The sequence below is a fragment of the Cyanistes caeruleus genome, chromosome 4 (assembly GCF_971803275.1).
Source record: "Cyanistes caeruleus chromosome 4, bCyaCae1.hap1.1, whole genome shotgun sequence".
NCBI classification, from domain to species: domain Eukaryota; kingdom Metazoa; phylum Chordata; class Aves; order Passeriformes; family Paridae; genus Cyanistes; species Cyanistes caeruleus.
Genome location: NC_141704.1, coordinates 21,639,946 through 21,662,430, shown reverse-complemented (window position 1 = coordinate 21,662,430; position 22,485 = coordinate 21,639,946). Strand labels below are relative to the sequence as shown.

The window sequence follows — 22,485 nt, the reverse complement described above, 5'->3', positions numbered from 1 at the left end:
AGTAGGTCACAAGAATGTTTGGTATTAGGGGTTGTCCAGCAAGCTGAGATGTTTATTGTAACGGGAACTGGTATGTGGGTCTCTAAGATACCCAGAGACAAGATTTGTACGGGTTCGTACAAGGATGAACTAACTCTAATGAAGCAATATTAATAAAGTTAATGAAGCAATGTTAATGAAGCAATATCAATAAGGTTGCTATAGTGATTACTGCTACAGCTGAAACTGTATAAATATGTGCACTTTGGACAAAGACGATGGAGTGAGATTTGGGTTGCTGATACCCCTAGTTCCCATGCACTTCAATAAAAACACCTGCACATAATCGTTCTGTGATTTTGTGTTCTTGAACACTAACAATATTGCTGTAAAAATGTTCTTTGTGGTGTCAAGTTTACAAAATCACACACGCAGCAAACAGAAATACATTTGATTTGACTTATTTCATTCACCTGTCAGTGGAAGACTGTGGCATAACAGTGTTTTAAGCTGTCAAAATCTAGAACATTGAGCAGAGTTACCAATTATCTCTATTTTTTTAAGTTTTAACTGTTTACATTTTTATGATTTCTAACGTTTTGGGATTTTGTTTTTTTAATTCCCCTCTAGGCTGACTTGTGGCTGACTCAGACCTGGAAGTGTTTAAGGCCAGGTTGGACGGGGCTTAGAGCAACCTGGCCTGCTTGAAGGTGTCTCTGCTCATGGCATGGGGATTGGAACTGGATGGTCTTTAGGGTCCCTTCCAACTCTATTTTACATATTCCTACAGTAACTGTAAGCCTAAACAAGACACCAGAATAAATTTCAATAGCATATTGGTATTTCTCCCAGAAGAATCCTTGACCTCTGTTTCCCATCTCTATTATGACACTGATGAAGCAGTAAAAAAAGAATGCACAGAAATGTGCATTCATTTATTAACAATGAATGTTATAATTTTAGTGCCTTGCAGGATATGTGGCCAACCTTGCTGTCTCACATTAGCATCTGATGGCTTCCCTGTTGAACCATGCACACTTCTACCAGCGAGCCAAATGGCTTGGCAGCTGTGACACACAGCTTGTACCTCATGTTCTGCATCCCTCAGGGTTTTTCATAAAAATAAGGCTGGGACATGGATGTTAAAGTCAAAATGTACATCTTACAATAAGAGATAATGATCTCACTGTAAAACATAATGTTCTCTTTTATAATTGATAGAACTGCTGTGACTTGTGGCGATCACCCCAGTCATGAGCAAGCACTTCAAGATCTTCTGTTAGAAGAGGCAATAAAACTGCAGTATTTACTGCACTGCTCAGTTCAGTGGCCTGCATAAACACAATCTGCAGTATCAGCTCACATATTCATGGCTAGATGTGCTTCTGCACAGGCCTGTCCTTTAGCAGCACTGGGATGAATAAAAGATCTCTTGACTGTTATTTACAGAGAATGGAACTACTCTGCCACCAGCAGTGTGCAGAGACAAGAGAGTTAGCAGAGACCATGCAAGCAGCAGAACTCAGAGCAGAGCACGGTGTGATGCAGCAATTGTGGAAACAATTCCACTTGAAAGGCTTTAAAATAAGACAATGTATGACACATACAAGAACATCTGAAATGCAGTCCCCATTTTCTGAAGAAATGTATATTACCTGTTACTTTCTTGCTACAACTTTCAATGAATTTTTATACCAAACTTATTCATCTAACCTAAGAAAGAGCAGAACTTTTTCTATAAAAATATCCTGATTTTAGAAAGTAAACCAGAATATGTATAAGCTGGAATAGCAGCTGGAAGGAGATACTACACTTAATTTGTCACCTTAAATTTCAGTTAGGACAAACAACCCAAACACAACTATTTCAATGAAAACACTGTGTTGGTCATCTTCAAAAATATTAGAACTTATTTACACCTTTTTAGCAAATCATATTTTGCAAGCAGTATACAAAAGAGAGGAAAAAAATATATTAAGAACTTGCCTTGTAAAAAAGAATTAATCCTAAAAGGAATCTACCAGATGTACCATTCAAGAAATATTTGCTGATGCCAATGTCCCCAGGCTGAGCATTAGATTTTGGGCCCTGTTTCAAGCAATTCTGCTTAGAGATAAAAGAAGCTACAGATTTTGCATAATTTTTAGACTGCTAGGGGAATACCCACTTCCAACTGGTTGTTTTCTCCCCTTTCTTATGTCCATATGTAAAATTCAAGTTACTATAGGAGATGGGAAAAAGGATGGAAGAGTTTCTGCTGCAATAAAATGGAACAGATATGCAGTGAGAGTTGGACAGAGGTTACTCAGGGGTCTGGTGGATTACTTAATTGAAAAATGCAGACAGGAGCCAAAGTGTGTTACTCAGTGCTGGGAGAGTTGCCAGCATGTATTGTCCCAGATGTAGGCTAGTCACAGGGAAATTAAAAATCTGAAGACCCTTAAAATTTTCCCTTTCTCTTCTTAATATTTGGATCCTGCAGGACTTTGGAGGACTAATCTGGAAAACAGGCCAATAAATCTAGCGAATTGGATCTTTTGACAGAGAAGTTAAAAGAAGGATTTTTTTCAACCAAAATGTGTAAAAAGGTTTTTAACTTCTACTCTGCTTTCCTGTACTTAATATCCATATAATTTTTTATGACAGTAGAGTATGTAAGCTAGAAGTTATGTATATATAGATGAATTCCACATCAGAAAGTCTAGAAAAAAACTAATCTTGGAAAAAATATGCATGCTTTTTTTAAGATTTCCATGCCTTTGTTTCTCTTGACAAACTTTTCTTCATCTTCCAAGTTTTTCTCAAAATAGACATGTTCCCACCAAAACCTAGTTAAATCTTCCAGTTAACTGGAACCTCAGCCAATGCTATCAACCACAATTTCATAATTTCTTTTATCTCCTACCTGTCTCTAGCCCATTAACTAAACCAAAATGAGACCAAAGCATGCAATCTTTCCTGGCCAGCTAGGTAGAACCACCTCTGTACCACCTCTGTGTCTGCTAATTATGGATCCTTTGATATGAAACTTTGGAAAATGGAAATTTTTAGGCAAAGCTTATTAGAAAACAAACACCAACTTCCTTCCAGCATTCTTGTGGGATTGTTTTAGCAGCTTGATGATGATTGCTGTTCTTACACCATATCCAAGTTTCAATGCCAGGCAATGGCAAGCCTGGCTGGGGATTTGGCTCAACCACAGTCAGTCACTCCTGCTGGAAGTTCAGATCCTGAGAACTGAGTATCAGAAGCAAGGAATATTTTTAGGGTCATAAGGAAATAATGTACTGGGGAGAAGAAAGGAGCTTTTAACAGTGAGAATGCACAGCAGAATTCAACATTCACCTTGCATTAGTTCTCCTCACCATAAGGCAAGAAACCCTCCCTGTTCTGTTGCAGAATCTTACAAGTGATTTGGCTGAAAGCCCCAGAAGAAAAGATATCTAGCTGTTAAAATAACAGAGGTTTAACTTGCATACTGTAGTGTACTAAAAAAGTAAATGTACTTCTTCTGATTCATTAAATATCAATCTAGGAAATCACTCACTTGGTCTAAATCAGAAATCAATTCAAAGAATAATAGTTGCAGTGTTTCAATAAAATTGTAAACACTGAGGATTTCATAAAACAGAAAAGACAGAACAAGAACAAAATATGCTGTGTAATATCAAATTTGATCTCAGGCATCACTTTATGTACAGCTTTCAAAATAATGCTTCCATCAGCAAATTAAAAAACATGTCTGTGGCATTTTGTCAGGAAAGGGATTAGTTTCTTGCCTTTTTTTCTGGTCTACCAGTGACACTAAGGACATATGTAATACAGCAACTCAATAACAAAGATTCCCATGTGACGCTGGAGTGCATTGGTAGTCCTGCATGGGTCAGAACAGTGCTACAATGCTAGGTGGGATCCCAGAGGAAACAAAGATTTCTCAGCCTCATGCAGGACAGATTTGCTGCTTCTCTTTCAGCATTCCCAGCTAACAGTCCAGGGGGGCACTGGCAAGTCTCAGAGCTCTCCCACCACTGCCTCTAGCTCTGCTGTACTTTTAATGCTGCTAGCACAGGGGACCATAAAGGGGTCTGACCATACAAGACTATTTCCTCCAAGACATTAATACCACAGCTTTCCTTAAACTGATTTTTTAGTTAGACAGCTGTCTAAAAGGAAATATATAATGTATTAGCTGATGAAATCTGTTTCAATTTAAAGTTGTCAGCCATCAGGAATGGGTAATATGGTCCTCAGAAAGAAATAAGCTCTGTGTTTCAATACCAAAACACTGCATAAACATTCTGTTTACCTTTTATTAACACCCTGGCTACTTCTTAGCTTTGTATGCTAATGTACAAACATTGAAAAGAGACTGCATGCAATTCCAGGTTCACAGATTTTTATGGAAAAACCTTTACGATTTAATAGAAGGAACTTTTAGAGAAAACTTTTCAATATCCATCCCTAAAGGAAAGATATATTCCTCTGCTAAAATCATAAACATCTTTGAAAATTCTGTTAAAAAATTATCACACTTTATCCTAACTTTAGACACGTGCATTCTGCAATTAGGAGTTTAAATGGCTGCATAGTTTGACAGTTGGACTCAGTGATCTTAGAGGTCTTTCCCAACCTTAAATATTCTATTGTTTTGTATACACAATGACTATGTATGAATAATGATGTCCCCTCTTTACTTTTTCAAATGGCAGGAAATCATTAACTGATGACTTTGAACAGTCTAATACTTCAGGGAGTCACATTCAGGGTAAAAATGAGAGAAAAACATAGCTCTTACATGCATAAATATAGCAGATCTAGAACGGCACAACAAAATGTCTTCCTACCACAAAACACTGAAATTCCAAAATCAAAGCTTTCTGTGGCACTACATAAAGAAAATACATTTTTTTCAAAAATTTCTATAAGGTGAAAAGAAAGAATATGAAATTTCACTTGAAACTAAAATTAAATAATCCAGGTTTCTTCTAACTAACTAACTAACTAACTGTATTACAGACTGGATGCACTAAAACTTAAGGCTTTGTTATTCTGCCATCAAATCTCACACTTCGCAGGATATATGATCTGCATTTTAATGATTAACAGCAAATTTTTATGTCCTGTGTTAGTAAAGTGTGCTTTTGCTCCTCTAACAACTATTTCTCTAGCACAGACAACAGAGGCTGCAGTACAAAACAAATGATACAGGATACAAAAGGTTTTCTCAGTGCACGGGGCATCCCTGTGATTGCACGTTTGTTCTTTTACAAGCTTTAGTTTAATTTCCTGTGGAGGGAAGGAAGACAAGAAGTACTGCAGGTAGATATTTAGGGTATGGCTTGCTCTGACCACATGCAGAGGCCACCCAACCATACAGCCACACATCTCCCAGCTCCTGCCTTTTCAACCCCAGGTATCTGGGGGGATTCACATACATGGTCATCCTCTGGGTAGGTGTAATCGTTTCCCACTCCTAACCCTGTGCTGCCCTAAAATGGGAATGTATATCTCCCTGTGAAAAAGATCATGCCAATGGGCTTTGGTGTCAGGAGAAGGCACTGAAGAAACAAGTCTCTGAGCTCACCAGTAGCAATGAACAGGGAAAGGATTCAGAGCTCCCAGAGGCAATTTGCAGATGTTTAATGACAAGGCTCTTGAGACCCAGCTTGTTTCACTGTACTGAGAGTAGGGAAGACTGCACCAAGCTTGAGCTGCCACCTCTCCATTTTCAGCTGACACAGTCACTTCTCCTTTTGGATTTCCTGGTTGCCAGCAGAGCCATGATTTACATGCAGTAAGTTTTTTTTTTATGATGTGGCAACTATTTTCATTTTCAGAGGTGCAGTTCTACAACAATCTAATAGGCAAGCATGAGGAGGAAAGTCCGTGAGCTTCTTATAGTGCAGCTTTGCTTATTCTGCTGGCTGCCTCTCCTGGCTCTTGGCCTTTAGTTAAATAAGTTACATATTACTTTTCACACTCCTGTCCCAGAGAAATGCTATGTCAATATCCTAAGCTTCCACTGCCAAGACATGAGACCAGCTAAACTGTATGAGGGCAAAGGTCCACCTAGCTCACAGCCAGAGCTCCTGATAGTAACTGGCAGCTGAAACAAGGAAAGGGTAAATACAAACAATACTTGTCCTAGGATGCCCTCTTTGATTTCTCTCATCTTTGGGTTAGAAACCTTCAGGTCTGAAGGTTGCATTCAAATCAACACATGGATTAGGACCTTCTTTCCACCCATCTTTCCTTTCTTCCATCAGTTTATGTAAACACTGAAATCTCTGTGCTTTTGTGATCCAAAAATAGTTCATCTTTTTTCTTTAAAGGATTTTGTTGTCCCTGAATTCCTGTGTTATGGTCTGCATGGTGATCGTCATGAATATTTTCCAGAGACAACAAGTAATATTTCCTGTTCAGCCTGTCCACATAATTGGTGGTTCTATTTATTATTTCCCTCTTGAATTTCCCTCAGTTTTCCTGGATGAAATAGTTTAATCTTGTAGAGTTACTGTATCCTTTGGGGACGGGATGGCCAGGAACACATGCACTGTTTCACTGGCAGACTTGTAAGGACTTAGTGAACACTTTCTGCTTTGCTCTCCTCCTTTCCAAATGGTGGGTAACACTCTGCTTGCTATTCATCCTAATGCTGACTGCTGGGATGTTCCAAGAGATCTACCCACGTTTGTACTGCAATTCCTCTTCTGAGAAATAGCAGCCACTCACTACAGTGTAATATGCATATTTAAGGTTTTCCCTACATGTTACTTTTCCTCAGACTGGACTGTTATCTGTATTTTCTTCACTCAGTAATGCAGTGCTGTGAGTGGTTTCTCCAACTTGTCAGTACATCAGCAAAGTTTGGCACCTTTGGATTTCAGCCCCCTTTCCATACTAACGACTCTGCTGAAGAGCACAGGCATCAACATCAATCCCCACAGAGTTCCACGGGCAAATACTCCCCACTGTGAACATGAATCCTTTATTTTTATCCCTTGTTTCCTACCTTTAAAGATTTTACTTCTTGTACCAAGTAATTCTACTTTTTTACCCTTTTTACTTTAGCAACACAATCACTTTTGCTTGCACATCCTATGCCTCTTAGAAAGCACTGAAACCATATTGTATTTTCTTCGTAGATCCACATATTTATGACTACAGTTTCAACCGTTTTTATCAGTATGGAAGGTAGGTTTACCCGGATGTATTTCTCCAGACATATGGAGCCTCTTTTCCAGCCCCATTTCACACTTGAAACATCCTTCTCCTCCATGATGAAGGTTAAACTATTTTTTAATTTTCATATATATTATAAAAATTTTAATTCAAAAATTGTAACTCAGAAATCATGATGACAGTCTGACAGTTTCTTATTTTAGTTTAAACTTACGAGAATAATATATGACCTTGATGATATGACACAATTAGTTTTATTGATTTATTCTGAACTCTCTACTTTTGCTAATGAAGTAGCAGCAAAATCTTTTGAGGCTAAATGACTCTTGAAAGTGTTTGAAGTGAGAATTTCTTTATGTTCTACCACAGCTGGTAGAACAACATTGTTATGATCAACACACAGGCCATTTGGCTTTGCATTTACACTCATTTTTCTGCATTCCTCTTTTCTATTAGATCCAGTACTATCTAAAAGAATTCCTGTCTAATGTGTTTTTATGAATAGTTTTTGTGTCTTGTGGACATTATTCCCCTGAATCTCATGAGGTCTGCCATATGATACTGCATTAAATTTGCAATTTACATTCCTTTTAATTTTCTGTATCATATAGGACTATGCTTTTTGAAGCATGACTGTTACTTTTAATAGCCTCACCTCTTTCATTCTGTTATTTACAGCACAGTTTGGGATGTTTCTGTGTGGGGAGGAGACTAACGGGAAAAATGCTTTTTTGACATATAGTTTGACCTTTTAATACATTGTATTGGTTTGTAGTCCAGATATATGCAGTGTCAGCCAACATAATTAGTGGAGATTATTGAGCAATTTATCAATTCAAACCTAGATGGATTATTTTAATCCTAATGTTAAAGACATATTACTTGGATATTGCATTAGCCTCAGGCTTCAAAGACTGTTCTTAGAATAGGTCTCCAGGATTCTCAGAATATTTATCTTTGTCTCCTGGAATCCAAAATTCCTTTAAGACACAACATCAGTTCTTTACAGCTCTATTCTGTCACTCCAATACTTTTTTTACTTAGTCATTTTGCTTCCAGAAGGTGTTTCGTATGCCTACCAACATGTCATATAAATATGTTTGTTTACAGTTACACATTCTATTTAATCTATCCTATTTTACCCTTATACCTTAATTTCATTCTGAATTATTATGTTTAAGACTTCTGCTTATATATGACTGGAGCTTTTAGAATACTCATTGCAACTTTTATCCCTGCATTTTACCAATTTCTGGTAAATTTTTAGTCCTAAGACAATTCATCTTTACCTGTGTCCTTCTCCACCATACCTCCTCCACCCCAGTTTTCTTGGTCCTTAGTTTTAAAAGCAAAATAAATACAACTTTCTGATTTGATCTGCATGGAAAATGTGTACAGGTTTCATCTATGCCTTAAAGCATAGCAACTGAAAATAACAAAACTGTTCTGATCAGATAAAAATAATAGCTTGGTCCCATTCTGCCCTTCATTTAGCAGTGAAGTGCATAAACACACACACATATATATATATAATATAAAATGCAAGCTAAAGTTGTAAAAATGTTTAAAGGAAGTGAATCTTAACTTGCTTTGGTGCAAAGTCTAGAGTTAAAGGTAAAACAGTAGCTATTTCTCTGAATTCCCCACTAACACATGGAATGAATCATACAGAATTGCTAACAAGAATCTCTCACATTTTCATCACTCAATTTTGAAACTAATTTGGCTAAATGTTTGTTCATCTAGAGTGACAACTAACTGGCTTCAACCTGCCTCAAGCAGTTCTTTTGTAGTTCTTTAAAAATACTCTGTCAGAAAAAAATTCTCAAAACTGAGTTTGCTAGAAAATAATCAAATGTACATTCTTCTCCTACAAGTTAAAGTTTATGGTTTATTATAATGGCATTCCAAAGGATAAGGAATTCCTTTTTTTTTTCTTCTTTTAGGCTGGAAACACCAATGCTTTATTATACTGTGTTAAATTCCAGTAGCTCCTTCAAATGTAAAAATAGAAGACTAAATGAATAAGGCAATTCCTGTATTCAAGGATGTGTGAGGATATTTAATCTACATCCCAGCTCCTGAAATGGCAATATAAGCATTTTTATAATGTTTATTCATGGGAAAGCTCACGTTATGTAATGTTTGAGTATATTAAATGGTCAAAAGCATTCCATTAGCTGGAAGCTGTGAAGTCAGTGGGGTGGCTATTGCAGCATTTAGTCTCCTTGGAGCAATAAACTGAATAGTCAACAAAACAGAGGGGAGCTGGATGTAAGTGGAAGATGCAGCAGAGCAAAATACGATACATTTTAAAAAATGTGTTAGATAGAGGGCAGAAACAAAGAAAACAACCACAGGCACTTGTCAAAGCGGGTAAAAACTTTTCATACTCCTTTCAGCTGAGGTGCAAAACAATAGCACCTGAAGATATCTCCAAGAGATACTTTTTTAGTGTCAAAAGCAACCACTTGTGTGACAGATTCCAATATTACTTCTGGCTGTAAAAAGTTCCTATAACTCATACTGCTTGGCTCTGAGTGGTATCAAAGATTCAACACACAGAAACACCAACTAGAGCAGACAGCTTGTAGAATGAAGGAGTCCAAAGCTGATGGTAACTGAAGTTCTCTGAAAATGTGGAGGCAGTACAGAAAATTTAAACAGCATTTCACAATGTATCTGTAAAAAGTGGAGTCAACAAAATGAGTATCATCATGGAATGTAGCCATAAATCTCCTTTTAGTAGTATGTGGTCCTTCAGCATTCAATCTCACTGAGAAAAGATAACAAATGTAAAACTGTCTTGCAGTTTCAGAAGAAAACTAGTAAAAAAGTTACAGGGACACCTATGAGTATCAGAAGGATGGGGAACTTGATGAGATTTATGATTTGAAGCATATGTGTCCTTAAATCATTGCAGCCTTTGTAACCTCTCCAATTCCAACAGTGAGGTAAAATTATGCATTGAAACCATAAGCCAAAAAGCTAACCAGAAGAAATCAAAGTAGAGGGGAGACCTTGATCAAACTCCTCGAGAACACAGAAATTCATATATTCATGAGAACTCCTGATGAAAGAGTAGAACAAGGACTGCAGAAGGGTTTGCTTCTCATGAAAAAAAATAAGCTTTCAAACAATTTTCAAAGGGAAGAAAAGTGTTGGCCAGACGCTCCTCATATCTTGAGATAAGTTTCTGGTTTTTAATGGAAAAAAATATGAGGAATGTTGAGTGAGACTTGTCTGACTATCTGTACATGTCAAGATTTAACTTAAGCATGACGATTGCCTTTAAGAGTGTGTTTCCTCTCATCTTGCAGTGGTCTCCTACAAAACAGTCAGAAGGATCATATCCTAAAAAACCCTTGATTGTAAAGAGAACCCTGGTTGACGACTTCAGATATAGACCTATAGACTTCACTTGCCCAGAATTAGGTGCTACAAATCACTCTCTCAGCCAGAGAGATCCCAACTCATCCCAGGTCAGACAGACCTACAAGACAATGCATTTCAAAACATGAGGCACAAGACTCAGCAGCTGCCTTGTTGGAGGAAGGCAGCTCCTTTATGAGATGGTGGGAGGAATCATCAACTGGTTCGTGAAACCATTCCAAGTTGTTGTCCAAGTGGTGTCTCTTTCAGTCTCTTCCAGCTTCAAATCATAGAATGCCTTGAATTAAAAGGCACTTTAAAGATCATCTAGTTCCAAGCCTCTTGCCATGGGCAGGGACACCTTCCACTAGAGCAGGTTGCTGAGGGTCTCATTCAGCCTGGCCTTGAACATTTCCAGGGATGGGGCATCAGCCTGTTTCAGGGCCTCACCACCGTCACAGGGAAGAAATTCTTCCTAATACCGAATCTAAACCTACTCTCTTTCAGTTTCAAAGCATTCTCCTTTTTCCTATAACTACATGCTCCTGTAAAAAAAAAAAAAAAGCCTCTCTCCAGCTTTCCTGTAGTCTCCCTTCAGGTACTGGAAGGCCAGCAATTAGTTCACCTTGATGTGTTCTCTTCCCCAGGCTGAACAATCCCAATTCCCTTAGCCTTTCCTCAAAGAAGAGGTGCTCTAGCCATCCAGTCATGCTGAAACCAGAACAGAACAAGAACCATCTATTTTTCTCTGCTTGAGGCAATGGAAGAACAAACAAAAATGACATAGAGATGTTATTAAGCCATAAACAGCCCAAGAGCAAGGATGTAGAGCTTTCAGAAAAGAAGCATCTCAAAACCACCATTTTTGGGAGCTTTATTGTATAAAATTAATTTACCTATCTAGAAGGAGATTACCTTTTTCTTTAAAGTGTAATTCTTAAGCTAATTTCCTTCATCACTAAGGCCACTAGTGAATGCAAAATCTTCCACAGTGAATGATAGCTATACAGTTTACATAGTGCATTTGAAAATCATTCTCAACATGATTGAAGCCTTTTACTTCTTATATATATATTCATCTCAGCTATCACCGGGGAGTGATCCTGCAGCTTCTAGATCATGCAATATTGTCTTTAAGCAAAGGGAGTTAGTATTTTCACTCATGGTTATGAAACAGTTCATACCTTCTGCAGTTCAAGCACAGCCAAAGATATGCAATACATACCAAAGAGAGGTTATATGCAAATACACAGCGTGATGAACCCTCAATAGTACATTTTGCTTTGGCTTTCCTAGCTCTGTACAGAATATGATAACCTTGAATGCATTGAAATAACTTAAATTTATTGTGAGGAGCCAAAAAATGCTTCAAATGGTTTTATAAAGGATTAAATGTATAAAGGATTAAATGTATACAATTGAGAAAAATTTAAATTGCTTATATTTTAGAAACATAGAACATCTTAAAATACATTGCTTTAATTATTTAAAAGTGCTTCAGCTGTTCAAACTAAGTTACTTTAATTTGGAAGGCCTGTTGAAATATGCATAGATTTAAAATCTTTTTAAAACTGATAAAAAAATTCCTTCCCTTAATTCAAATTTTTCATTAATTAAAAATGTATTTCATTCCAATTGTTCTAAATGCAATTTTCAGCTAAGAACATCCTCATGTCCTTGATTTCAAACAGTAAAGAGCCACAATAAAAAGTAATTTTTATTTTGGATCTTTATTAAAAAAAAGAAATAGATCAAAGGCTCTAGACTAATATTCTCTCATTTGCCACAAAAACACACAGTATACAGAATATCAGTGCGAGCTTGCCTCCTCATGCTACTGGGTTTTTCCCTAAGTTGGGTCTCCAAAATCCAGTCTCTGGAGTTGAATTTCAGAGGGTACATTTTTAATGAAAGTTCTCATTTTTCTTAAGTAGAATTAGCCTTTGCCCCAGAGCCTGAAGGGACTATTGTAATCACCTTGTTGGATTAGTCAGAGGTTCAAGATCCTACCTTCATGCAAAAACCCATGCTACTTTTGAATGAACACAGAACACCTTTGAGGGGCTCATCCACTACTGGCTTAAGGACCATTTATGAAGCCCATTTAAGTGGCCTCTCACTCTTCTGCTGGATAAGATTAAGGGACTTCCCTCCATACCCACCAGACAGTTTTTCTGGGTTTTATTCTTGCAATAAGAATAGCAGTGCATTTTTCATTTTGCTACCTCACACAAACCTTCCAGCCTCTCAAGATCCTGTTGGAATTTCTCATGCTGGATCTAGACAATCACACAAATGTTTTTCATGCTGCCTAAACCAAGGAAAAGGCAGGTGAGATATTCTACAAGCAACTGGCTGATGTTTCACGATTGCTAGCCCCTTTTCTTGTGGGAGACTTTAACTTGCCAGATGTCTGCTGGAAACTCAACACAGTGAAGAGGCAGGCTAGGAGGTTCCTGGAGCGTGAGGAAGATAAATTCCTGACACATCTGGTGAGTGAGCATACCAGGGACGGTGCCCTGCTAGACTTGCTGTTTATGAACAGAGAAGAGCTGGTGGGAGGTGTGGTGGTAGGAGACTGCCTTGGGCATAGAGACCCCAAAATGACAGAGTTTACAATTCTTGGTGAAATGAGGAAGGGGGTCAACAAAACCTCTGCCTTGGACAATAACAAACTCCTTAATAACAAAGGAGTTCAGGGGACCCAGACATACATTAAGAAAGAAATCTTAAAAGCACGGAAGTGGGCCATCCCCATTTGCCCAAAGATGAGCTGATGAAGGAGGAAGACTGGCCTCACTGAACACAGAGCTCTCACTGGAAAATAGAGGGAAAAAAAGGAGTTCATGACCTTTCCAAGAAGGAGCAGGCAACTCAAGGAGAGTACAAGGGGTCATTAGGTCATGTAGAGAGAAAATTAGAAAGTTGAAAACTCAGCTAGAACTCAGTCTGGCAACTGCTGTGAGAAATAAAAAATGTTTTTATAAATCAATTAACAATAAAAGTAGAGCTAAGGAAATTCTCTGTCCTTGGATGTGGGGAAGGGGGGGAACATTGTAATCAAGGACCAGGAAAAGGCTGAGGTACTTGTACTTTCTTTGCCTCAGCCTTTAACAGCAAGACTGGTTATCCTCAGCCTCCTGAGCTGGTAGACAGGGTCTGGGAGCAGAATGGAATCCCTGCAATCCAAGAGGAAGCAGCTAGTGACCCACTGTGCCACTTGGACACTCATGAGTCTGTGTGAGTACAAAGGACCTGGCTGTGTTGGCTGACAGCAGCTGAACATGACCCAGGGTGTGCCCAGGTGGCCAAGAAGGCCAGTGCCATCCTGGCCTGTATCAGCAATGGTGTGGCCAGCAGGAGCAGGGAGGTCATTCTTCCCCTGTACTCAGCACTGGTGAGGTCTCACCTCAAGGGCTGTGTCCAGCTCTGGGCCCCTCACAAGAAGACATTGAGGGGCTGGAGCATGTCCAGAGAAGGGCAGTGGAGCTGGTGAAGGGTCTAAAGAGCAAGTCACATGAGGAGTGGCTGAGGGAGCTGGGGTGTTCAGCCAGGAGAAGAGGGGGCTCAGGGGGGTCCTTATAGTTTTCCAACTGCCTGAAAGGAGTGGTGGGGGTCAGCCTCTTCTTCCAGGAACTAGCACCAGGGGATGCTCAGGTGGGACATCAGGGTGAATTTCTTCCTTGAAAGGGTTGTCAAGCATTGAAACAGACTGCCCAGAAAGGTGGTGGAGTCACCATGCCTGGACATGCTCAAGAAATTACTGGATGCGGCACTTAGGGTTTAGTTGACATTATGGTGATTGGTCAAAGGTTGTATTCAATGATCTTGGAGGTCCTTTTCCCATCTTAATGATTCTATGATTCCATTATCATATTAGGAACTCAGATTGCGTTATGTCTGAAACAGGTAGACATGTTTCTTTCAAAGCTGCATTTTTTTAGGATTCAGCCCATACTTCAAATGTTTCTCTTCTTAATGGGAACTCTTTTTTTTCTCAAGGCGAGATTGTCCACTATTTCTTCACATTAAAATTAAAAATTTAATATTTTTGATTGTGACCTGTATGTCATACAAAAAGATAACTCTGCGTAACTATCCTGCATTGTTACTGCCTGTTAATGTGATATGATGTGATATCTAAATTATTTTTTGACTTAAATTATGTTTTTAACTGAAAACTTTACCTTTCAGTTGTAAATACCAAGTATTGATTAAAAGAAATTAAACTAATTAATTTTAAAATGGATACTTTAGTAGCCTTCAGTTAATTAATAACACTCTGTCTATATTAACTAGCCACACTAGGAAGTTTGATAATGTTCTACATAGAACTCACTACAAAACCACTAGGGTTAAACTGAAAAAAAAATTAATTTACAGTTCTTAAAAATGGTAATAAGTTCTACAGACAAAGGCAAATTTATAGTCTCCTAGAACAGTAAAGCTTCAATAGTTGTGTGATATAGCCATCATATAAGAAAATTCATGAAATCATTTCTGGTCAAAACCTCATATAATATAGATTGCTTGTCCGTATAATCTTGAAAATCATCTACAGAGTTCTTCTGTAAACATTAAGTTATTCGATGATAAAAATCTGACAGTTCTAGGCACTGAAGATTACTCACCCTTGAAGGTCTCACTGCAGTATAAATTACTGAAAAATGAATCCCTCGTTCCTGCAGATCCATGGTCACTCTTCCAATTATTTTGTCTGTAAATAGAATCATGTATAATTCAACAAACTGTAAGCTGAGAAAGCTAAAATCCTACAGTAGCTGGAGAAGTAATGAGCTAGATGCTTAAGCTTATTCAGTTTGTTTAAGCAACTTAAGTGCTCATTCTGTCTAGGTACAAATAGAATAAGACACATTCAGTGTCTTGAAAAATGTACAAATATTAAAAAAAAAAGACATTTCAGAAAAAGGGGTGATTTTGAAACTGAAAAGTAAAACCACGGAAAATATACCCAAAAGTTTGAACTTTGGGCAATTAAAAGCAGAAGCAGAAGTAATCGCTTGAGAGCAGGATACATATACTGTTAGTCAAGTGACAAGTCAATAAATAAATAATAAAATTTAAGCAGTAATGTTCTGTGAATTACAAAATACACGTAACTACCACTGAGAAACAATACTCAAAACATAGTGTTTAGTGTGGGGCATGATATGCATAATACTGGTAGCAATATTTCTTTTGCCTTCTGTGGATTTAAAGCCTGCTTCTGCACCACCAACAGGACATAGGAAATTTTCAGGTTCATTACATTGGAGGCCAAAGGAGAAATATGGTGAAATATTTCTGAAAAATGAAGAAGTCAAATAAGGAAGAGAGAGCCTTTCAAAGAAGTCCAAATATGCCTCTACAAAAGATCCTCCTCTAGTTCTGAAACCACAAGTAGTTGCAATAAATACTTACAACTAATACATTTTTTCAATATTTATGCAGAAACATGAACATCTGCTTATAAGGAGCACAATAGTTGTGAATCATGAGCCAGTATCAGTGTTGTTATTGGGACTGCTTGAGAAGCAAGTCAGCCAACTCACATTTACTGTTCCAGTGCCTTCTCACTTCTTATTTATGTACCAGCCTGGTAGATAGATATTTTATAACCTAGGCATACAAACTTCTCAGATTTTGAGGTTATACTTTACAGAAATTGAGTTTTATTTGCATTTGCTGCAATTAAGAGTTTATATTACTATCCCCTTTAACCGCTTACATTTACTGTAATTATGGTGTCCTGGCCAAGTGGAATATTTGGTTTTTGTAAGAATTCAGGCATTGTCTTTTTCTATGGGGTTTCAGCTGAACTGATTTCCTCATATCAGTCAAGAATCATAGCTATGTAAATTTTTCTTCTAAAAATTATTGCTAAGAGGATCTACTATAAGAAATGTACTTAGGAAAATAACTGCCTAAAAACTACTGCCATAATTATGTCAGTTGCAGAGATCCAAGACATTATATAACGTAGATTTTGTATTCTGGATTCATAGATTTTGGAAATTCTTTTCAGCCCTAGCAAAAATTTGCAGAACAAAAGAAAATAAAATGTATAAAAATGCAGAGACTGACTTTGGGTTTTCTTTCATTAAAGCAACAAATAGCTTTCTGAAATAATGTGTTATTTGCATTTCCCTTCAGAAAGGAGCTACATGTAGCTATAGTTACCAGTAACATCTATAACTCCTGCCTTCAGGAAGGTTCTAGAGGTAGAAGCTTCTGTGAGCATCCTTCTGACAATAGAGTTGATATAGATCTCTGTTTTGCCTGCGATCAGAACTCTACCTTTCTTGTGAAGTATTTTCAAATTCTCCAAAGAAAAGAGATCAGACTGTCCACCATGTTTTAGAGCACCTAAATTAGGTGCCTACATGGGAACAATAGTGCAGATTCTGTACTTGGCCAAGAAAAGTGGCACATCTTCTCTATTCCACTCACCTTCCTGATTAAAATCTAGTTGATACTAACCAAAAAGTTGGCGTAGCCTTTTCTTCCATCCTCCCACAGATCACCTCTTAACTTTGCTTTCCCAAAACAAAGCAGCCTGACACAGCAGCTGTATGAGTCTACAGTGTGCCCTGGCAGCCAGGAGGGCCAGCCTTGTCCTGGAGGGCACCAGGCTCAGCATCACCAGCCAGGCAAGGGAGGGGATTGTCCCGCTCTGGTCTGCACTGGGCTGGGGAAAGTTCTGGGTGCCACAGTGTAAGTAGGATATAAAGCTATTAGAGAGTGTCCAAATGAGGGCAATGAGGATGGTGAAGGGAGCCCTGTGAGGAGCAGCTGAGATCTGTTCAGCCTGGAGGAGACTGAGGGGAGCCCTCACTGCAGTTACAGCTTCTTCTTGAGGGGAAGAGAAGGGGCAGACACTGCTGATTTCACCACTTGTGACCAGTGATAAGAGTCCAAGAAATGGCATGAAACCAAGTCAAAGGAGGTTTAGGCAGGGTATCAGCTAAAAGGTTTTCTACCCAGAGCACTGCAACAGGCTCTGCAGAGAAGTAGCAGAAGACCAAACCTGACAGAGCTCAAGAAGCATTTGGAGAACACTGTCAGGCACATGATGTGATTCTTGGGGTGTCCTTTGCAGGGCCAGGATGGACTCAGAGATCCCAATAGTTCCCTTCCAACTCAGCATATTCTATGGTAATATGACACTAGGGTTTGGGAAGCTTATTAATCCATGCAACTGTTGAAAGAAATGTCCCATAAAGAAAAAGCCACTGTTTAGCTAAGACAAACATTAACTCAAGGCTCAACTACCCAGTATGCTCTGGGGACAGAAAATTGAACAAAATAACTCCTCTGCAATTCAGAGATGGAATCCCAACTGCTTGTTTTAGTATAAAACCCACTCATTTTGGTAGTACAAAAACAAACAGAAGAGGATACACAACTAATTTCAGTACTAAGGTATTTTCCCCTGTTTTTCAAATCTGCTTCTGATTTTACAACCCCAGTTCTGGGCAGAAACAGTCATAGCCACTAAGAACACTGTTTAATTATCAGCCCACTACACTGTAAACCTCCAAAACTACCACTTTGATTTGCATGCTTTATAATTTGATTTCTAATTTAGAGTAGTAAGTGAAAGCTCTGCAATGAGATGCCTCTCAGTACCATTTTCATGTATGGCACCTCTTTTTCAACCAGATGGTAGGCAAGAAAAGTTTTTTATAGTATTATATTGAGAGATTCAACTTTAACAAGTAGCGTTTAATACACTGCAAAGCCAATAAAAGACTGATAACAAAGGCAAAGGAGGCCATCACTATTGTTTTATAAAGATTAAAAAGACATTTCCTATTTGTGCAGACACCCTTTGTTGAGATCAAGGCCTTGGAATTGCCAGATGAACCTGGCACATCCAGCTGCCAGTGTGCAAGGTGAAATTGAAGAGGGCAGCTCAAGTAGCACAGACATGCAGGGTTTGAGCTCAGAGAATGAGCCCATGCCTGAAGCAGACGTGAATTTATAAAGCTTACAATTTCATGACACAGACACTTAGTGCCTGATTAAAACTAAGACAACCACAGCTTACAAATACTGTAGAAGGCAAGTGGGATAAAAGCCTTTAAATAGTAGTAGAAAAGCAAAGCCTGGGAACCAGAGAATACTACCTGCTCAAGTGAAAACACAGATGATGAAATGCTAGTTATGTCTAGGTAATACTACTTACCATTTTCAGCAACTGCTTCCAGAGTGGAAATCTCTTTTAAACCACTAGAGAAAAAGAGGGAGAAAAATAATTAATTTTTTTTTCTAGGCAAGAATGATGTGAATCAGAACTATATGAAGATACTGACTGATAAAAGGATTACTGGCAGTCCCTCTGTTATCCTTTCATCTTTTCCTAATGATCCTTTTCTTCTACAAAGCTATTAAAAATGTAAGGATGACATCTTCAGCTAATTCTTAAACCCGCCAAATTTCCTAGGCAGCAGAGCAGCCATACAACTGACACTATTTTGATCAGCCTCTGGGAAGCTTTTTTTCATTTGCTTTTGGCCCCTTGTTTAACATTTGTACAGAAGCTCTTTAAAATAGTTATCACACCTCTTTTTGTGCAGTGACGTGGCAGCTAGAATTGCATTTGTTTAGGACACGTTGATATCTGCATCGTAAACCAACATGTACAAATGCTCAAATAACAAGCTGGAAAGAAGAATAAGCAGCAGAAGTTCAGCAACCATGCCTTGTATTTTCTAAATATGCATTCACCTGAAGGAACACTGTCTCCCTATCTCTGCTAGATCATAGCCCTCATAGATCTGGAAACATGAAGAATTATAGCCCTCCTCTTCCTTCCATAATGATGGAAAATCAGGCTCTTTATTAGCTTCAGGTTTGTCTGTATGTTTATTTGCTTGCTTATTTATCCTTGTCAGTCTTTTTGACCCATGGAATGTCTTCTAGCAATTAATTCTGCAGGTTAATCACGTGTCGAGTAAAATAATTGAGCCTTTCTGCTAAGAAGTGTGGTGCCATTTAGTTTTATTAGCTGCCCCTTTGTTCTCATATAATGAGGCAGACAAAATAGAAATGCCTGACTGCCTTTCTCAACATAATTCATCTATTATACCTGGTAAGCTCATCACGGGGTTTTGAAAAACACTGAATTCGTCCTTGTAAGAGAAACAATTTTGATAGCCCTACAAGCTCCCACTGTGTTTTTTTTAATTTCCTGAATACAACCGACATTTTCAAAAGCTCCAAAAATCATGCACACATGTGGGTCAGTTCTGTTTGTGATAAACTCCTACCTGGCAAGTGGCTGTAGCTGAACCACCAGTAAGTTTGGGTTAGATGCATTCAGTTCCAGCTGAGAGACATTTAAATTAGTTACATTTGTTAACTTCCAATCTCCTGATTCTTGAAGAACACTTAGGAGATTCCGAGTAGCCCTGCAGTCAACAGCTGGCAAAACTAAAGATGAAGGAGAAGACTGAAGAATTTCCTGAAATAAATTTATGAGAAGTTTATTTACTTGCTTAATATTAAGTTACATAATAATTAAACACAATCTTTTTTTAATGTATCCTTAATTTAATATTTAAGGTGAGTAACCTCCACAATAAACAGCATGTGAATTCTCACTTGCCTGCTTGATGGTGGCTTACAGAATGCTCCTGAATTTTCTTGCAGCAAGCTTAAAGCACTCAGAAACACCAAATTTTTATTGTCTTTTCCGCATGTATGGTAGAAGAAGAGAGACAGATGATGTAGAAGTTCTCAGACTAAGAGTGTAGTGGTTATGAACATTGCCAGAAGCAAAGCTCAGATTACTCTCTGACTAAATGCCCTTGGAAGTCAGAAAGATCCATATCAGACACCTCCAGTTCCAGCAGCTCCACTCATACTTTGCATAATAAACATCCTGCATTTGTGTACATCCTGGTGGTACAGCACATGGTACAGAAAAATGTCTAATTTGTAACTAATAATTAAAGAAAGCTGCAGATTTCAGGATTCACAGAGCCTCCAGACACACACAAACAAAATTCATGTCATATGCTTTCCACCTTTCTACTCAAAGTACAAATTATAAAGCTCAGACTGAATTGGTTCAGATAAAGCATCAGGGTATCTTTCACTTTATTTACAATTCTGATAGCTGACTTCCTGATAAAGATGCTTGAGTTAAATGAATTGAAAAACACTCTCATTCTATAAATTTGGAACCTGCATAGTCAAAAAGCATCTTTCCAAGCATTTTTCTTGATAATAAAATTAACCTGAAATATTTGGGGATGCAAGATGAAGACTTGAAAATTATCGAGATTAATGTAGCCCATATTTAATGTTGTGGTGGGTTGACTGTGGCCTGATGCCAGGTACCAACCAAAGTTGCTCTATCATTGCCCTCTTCAGCTATATGAAGGAGAGAAAATAAAAGGCTCATGGGCCAGGGAGAGTTCACTAACCAATTACACAAGGAAAACTGACTTGACTTGAGATAATTAATTAAACTTATTGACAATCAAATCAGAGTATGATAACAGAAATAAAGCCAAATCTTAAAAACATCTTTTACCCACCCCTCTCTTCTTCCAGTCATATTACCCACAATTCTCTTCCTTCTGCCCTGCAGTGCTGAAGAGGGATAGAGAATGGGGTCTGTGGTCAGTTCATCACACATTGTCTCTACTGCCTCTTCTTTATTCGGGGAGGACTCCTCATACTCTTTCCCTGCTCCTGCATGGGGTCCCACCCATGGGAATCAGTCCTCCATGGACTTCTCCAAGGAGAGTCCTTCCCACAGGCTGCAGTTCTTCATGAACTGCTCCAGCATGGGTCCCTCCCATGGGGTGCAGTCCTTCAGGAGCAAACTGCTCCAGCGTGGGCTCCTCTCTCCACAGGTCTCTCCTGCCAGGAGCCTTCCCACAGGGTCACAGCTTCCTTCAGGCATCCACCTCTCCTGGCACTGGCACTGGGTGCTCCATGGGTTGCAGGTGGATCTCTGCTCCCCCATGTACATCCATAGGCTACAGAGGCACAACTGTCTCCCCTTAGGCTGCACCACAGGCTGCAGGTGAATCTCTGCTCTGGTGCCTGGAACACCTCTGCCCACTCCCTCAGTGCTGACCTTGGTGCTGGTTTCTCATACATTTCAGTCTCCTCTCCCTCTCCTCTCCCTCTCCCCATTAGTTACTGTCTGTGCAGTAACTTCTTCACCTTTTTAAATATGTTACCGTGTCTCTGATGGGCTCAGCCCCGGCCAGTGGCAGGTGCCTCTTGGAGCATTGGCACTTTTGGACATGAGGGAAGCTTCTGGCAGCTTGTCAAAAAAGCCACCAGGGTAGCATGCCCACTAGCAAAGTCTTGCCAAGAAACCCAATGCAAATATGAGTATTAGAAGATATTTTTTCTTTGAGTCCTAGTTTACACCTTGTTAACTTTGCTTTTGTATTTCTACATTTAAATCTAGATTAAGTCTGTCATTTGACTCAACATTCAGATATTCAGGCTGTTACAGACTCTTTTCCTCTGGTGCAAGCAGCGTGGTGTTCCTAACACTTTTCTTCTACTGTTAATTTTTTTCCTTTTTGTCTGTTCTTTGACTGCTTACCCCTTTTCTGGCCCGCTCTTGTTCTTTCTAATTGCTCACATCTTCCTTCCTAGGCAAATACTATAGGTATTTTCACATTTCTACACATGCTCATATGGGAGGATTATGCAGCATTGTCTGATTTACCAGACTGATAGAAAAGCAACTGCAGAAATTAAAATAGGACAGAAAACACTGATGTTGTGTACAGGTCTTTGAGTAGTGTTTTTAGTAGTGTTTTGAGTAGTGTTTTGAGTAGCGTTTTTCTTCCTCCTGGAAGAAATAGATAAAACATTTAATTTTGATTTGTTTACAGATTTGAATTTAGACCTCAAAGTCTGAGCAATTCAATGTTTTTGTTTTATTTTCAATATTTTAATCCCTTGTCCCACAGC

The 22,485-nt window shown here is 38.6% G+C and overlaps 1 protein-coding gene across 2 annotated transcripts in view; it reads right to left on the bottom strand.

The window, feature by feature from the left end:
- The window catches only part of LOC111923079 (V-type proton ATPase subunit S1), a 52,149-nt gene that overhangs the window by 17,346 nt on the left and 12,318 nt on the right, over positions 1-22,485 (bottom strand). For both annotated transcript variants that reach the window (XM_023918689.2, XM_086886985.1), the window contains exons 5-7: positions 19,806-19,999; positions 18,722-18,765; positions 15,165-15,250 (exon numbers count right to left, since the gene is read on the bottom strand). In XM_023918689.2, coding sequence (XP_023774457.2) covers positions 15,165-15,250; positions 18,722-18,765; positions 19,806-19,999 — 324 coding nt within the window. The remainder of the gene's footprint in view (positions 1-15,164; positions 15,251-18,721; positions 18,766-19,805; positions 20,000-22,485) is intronic.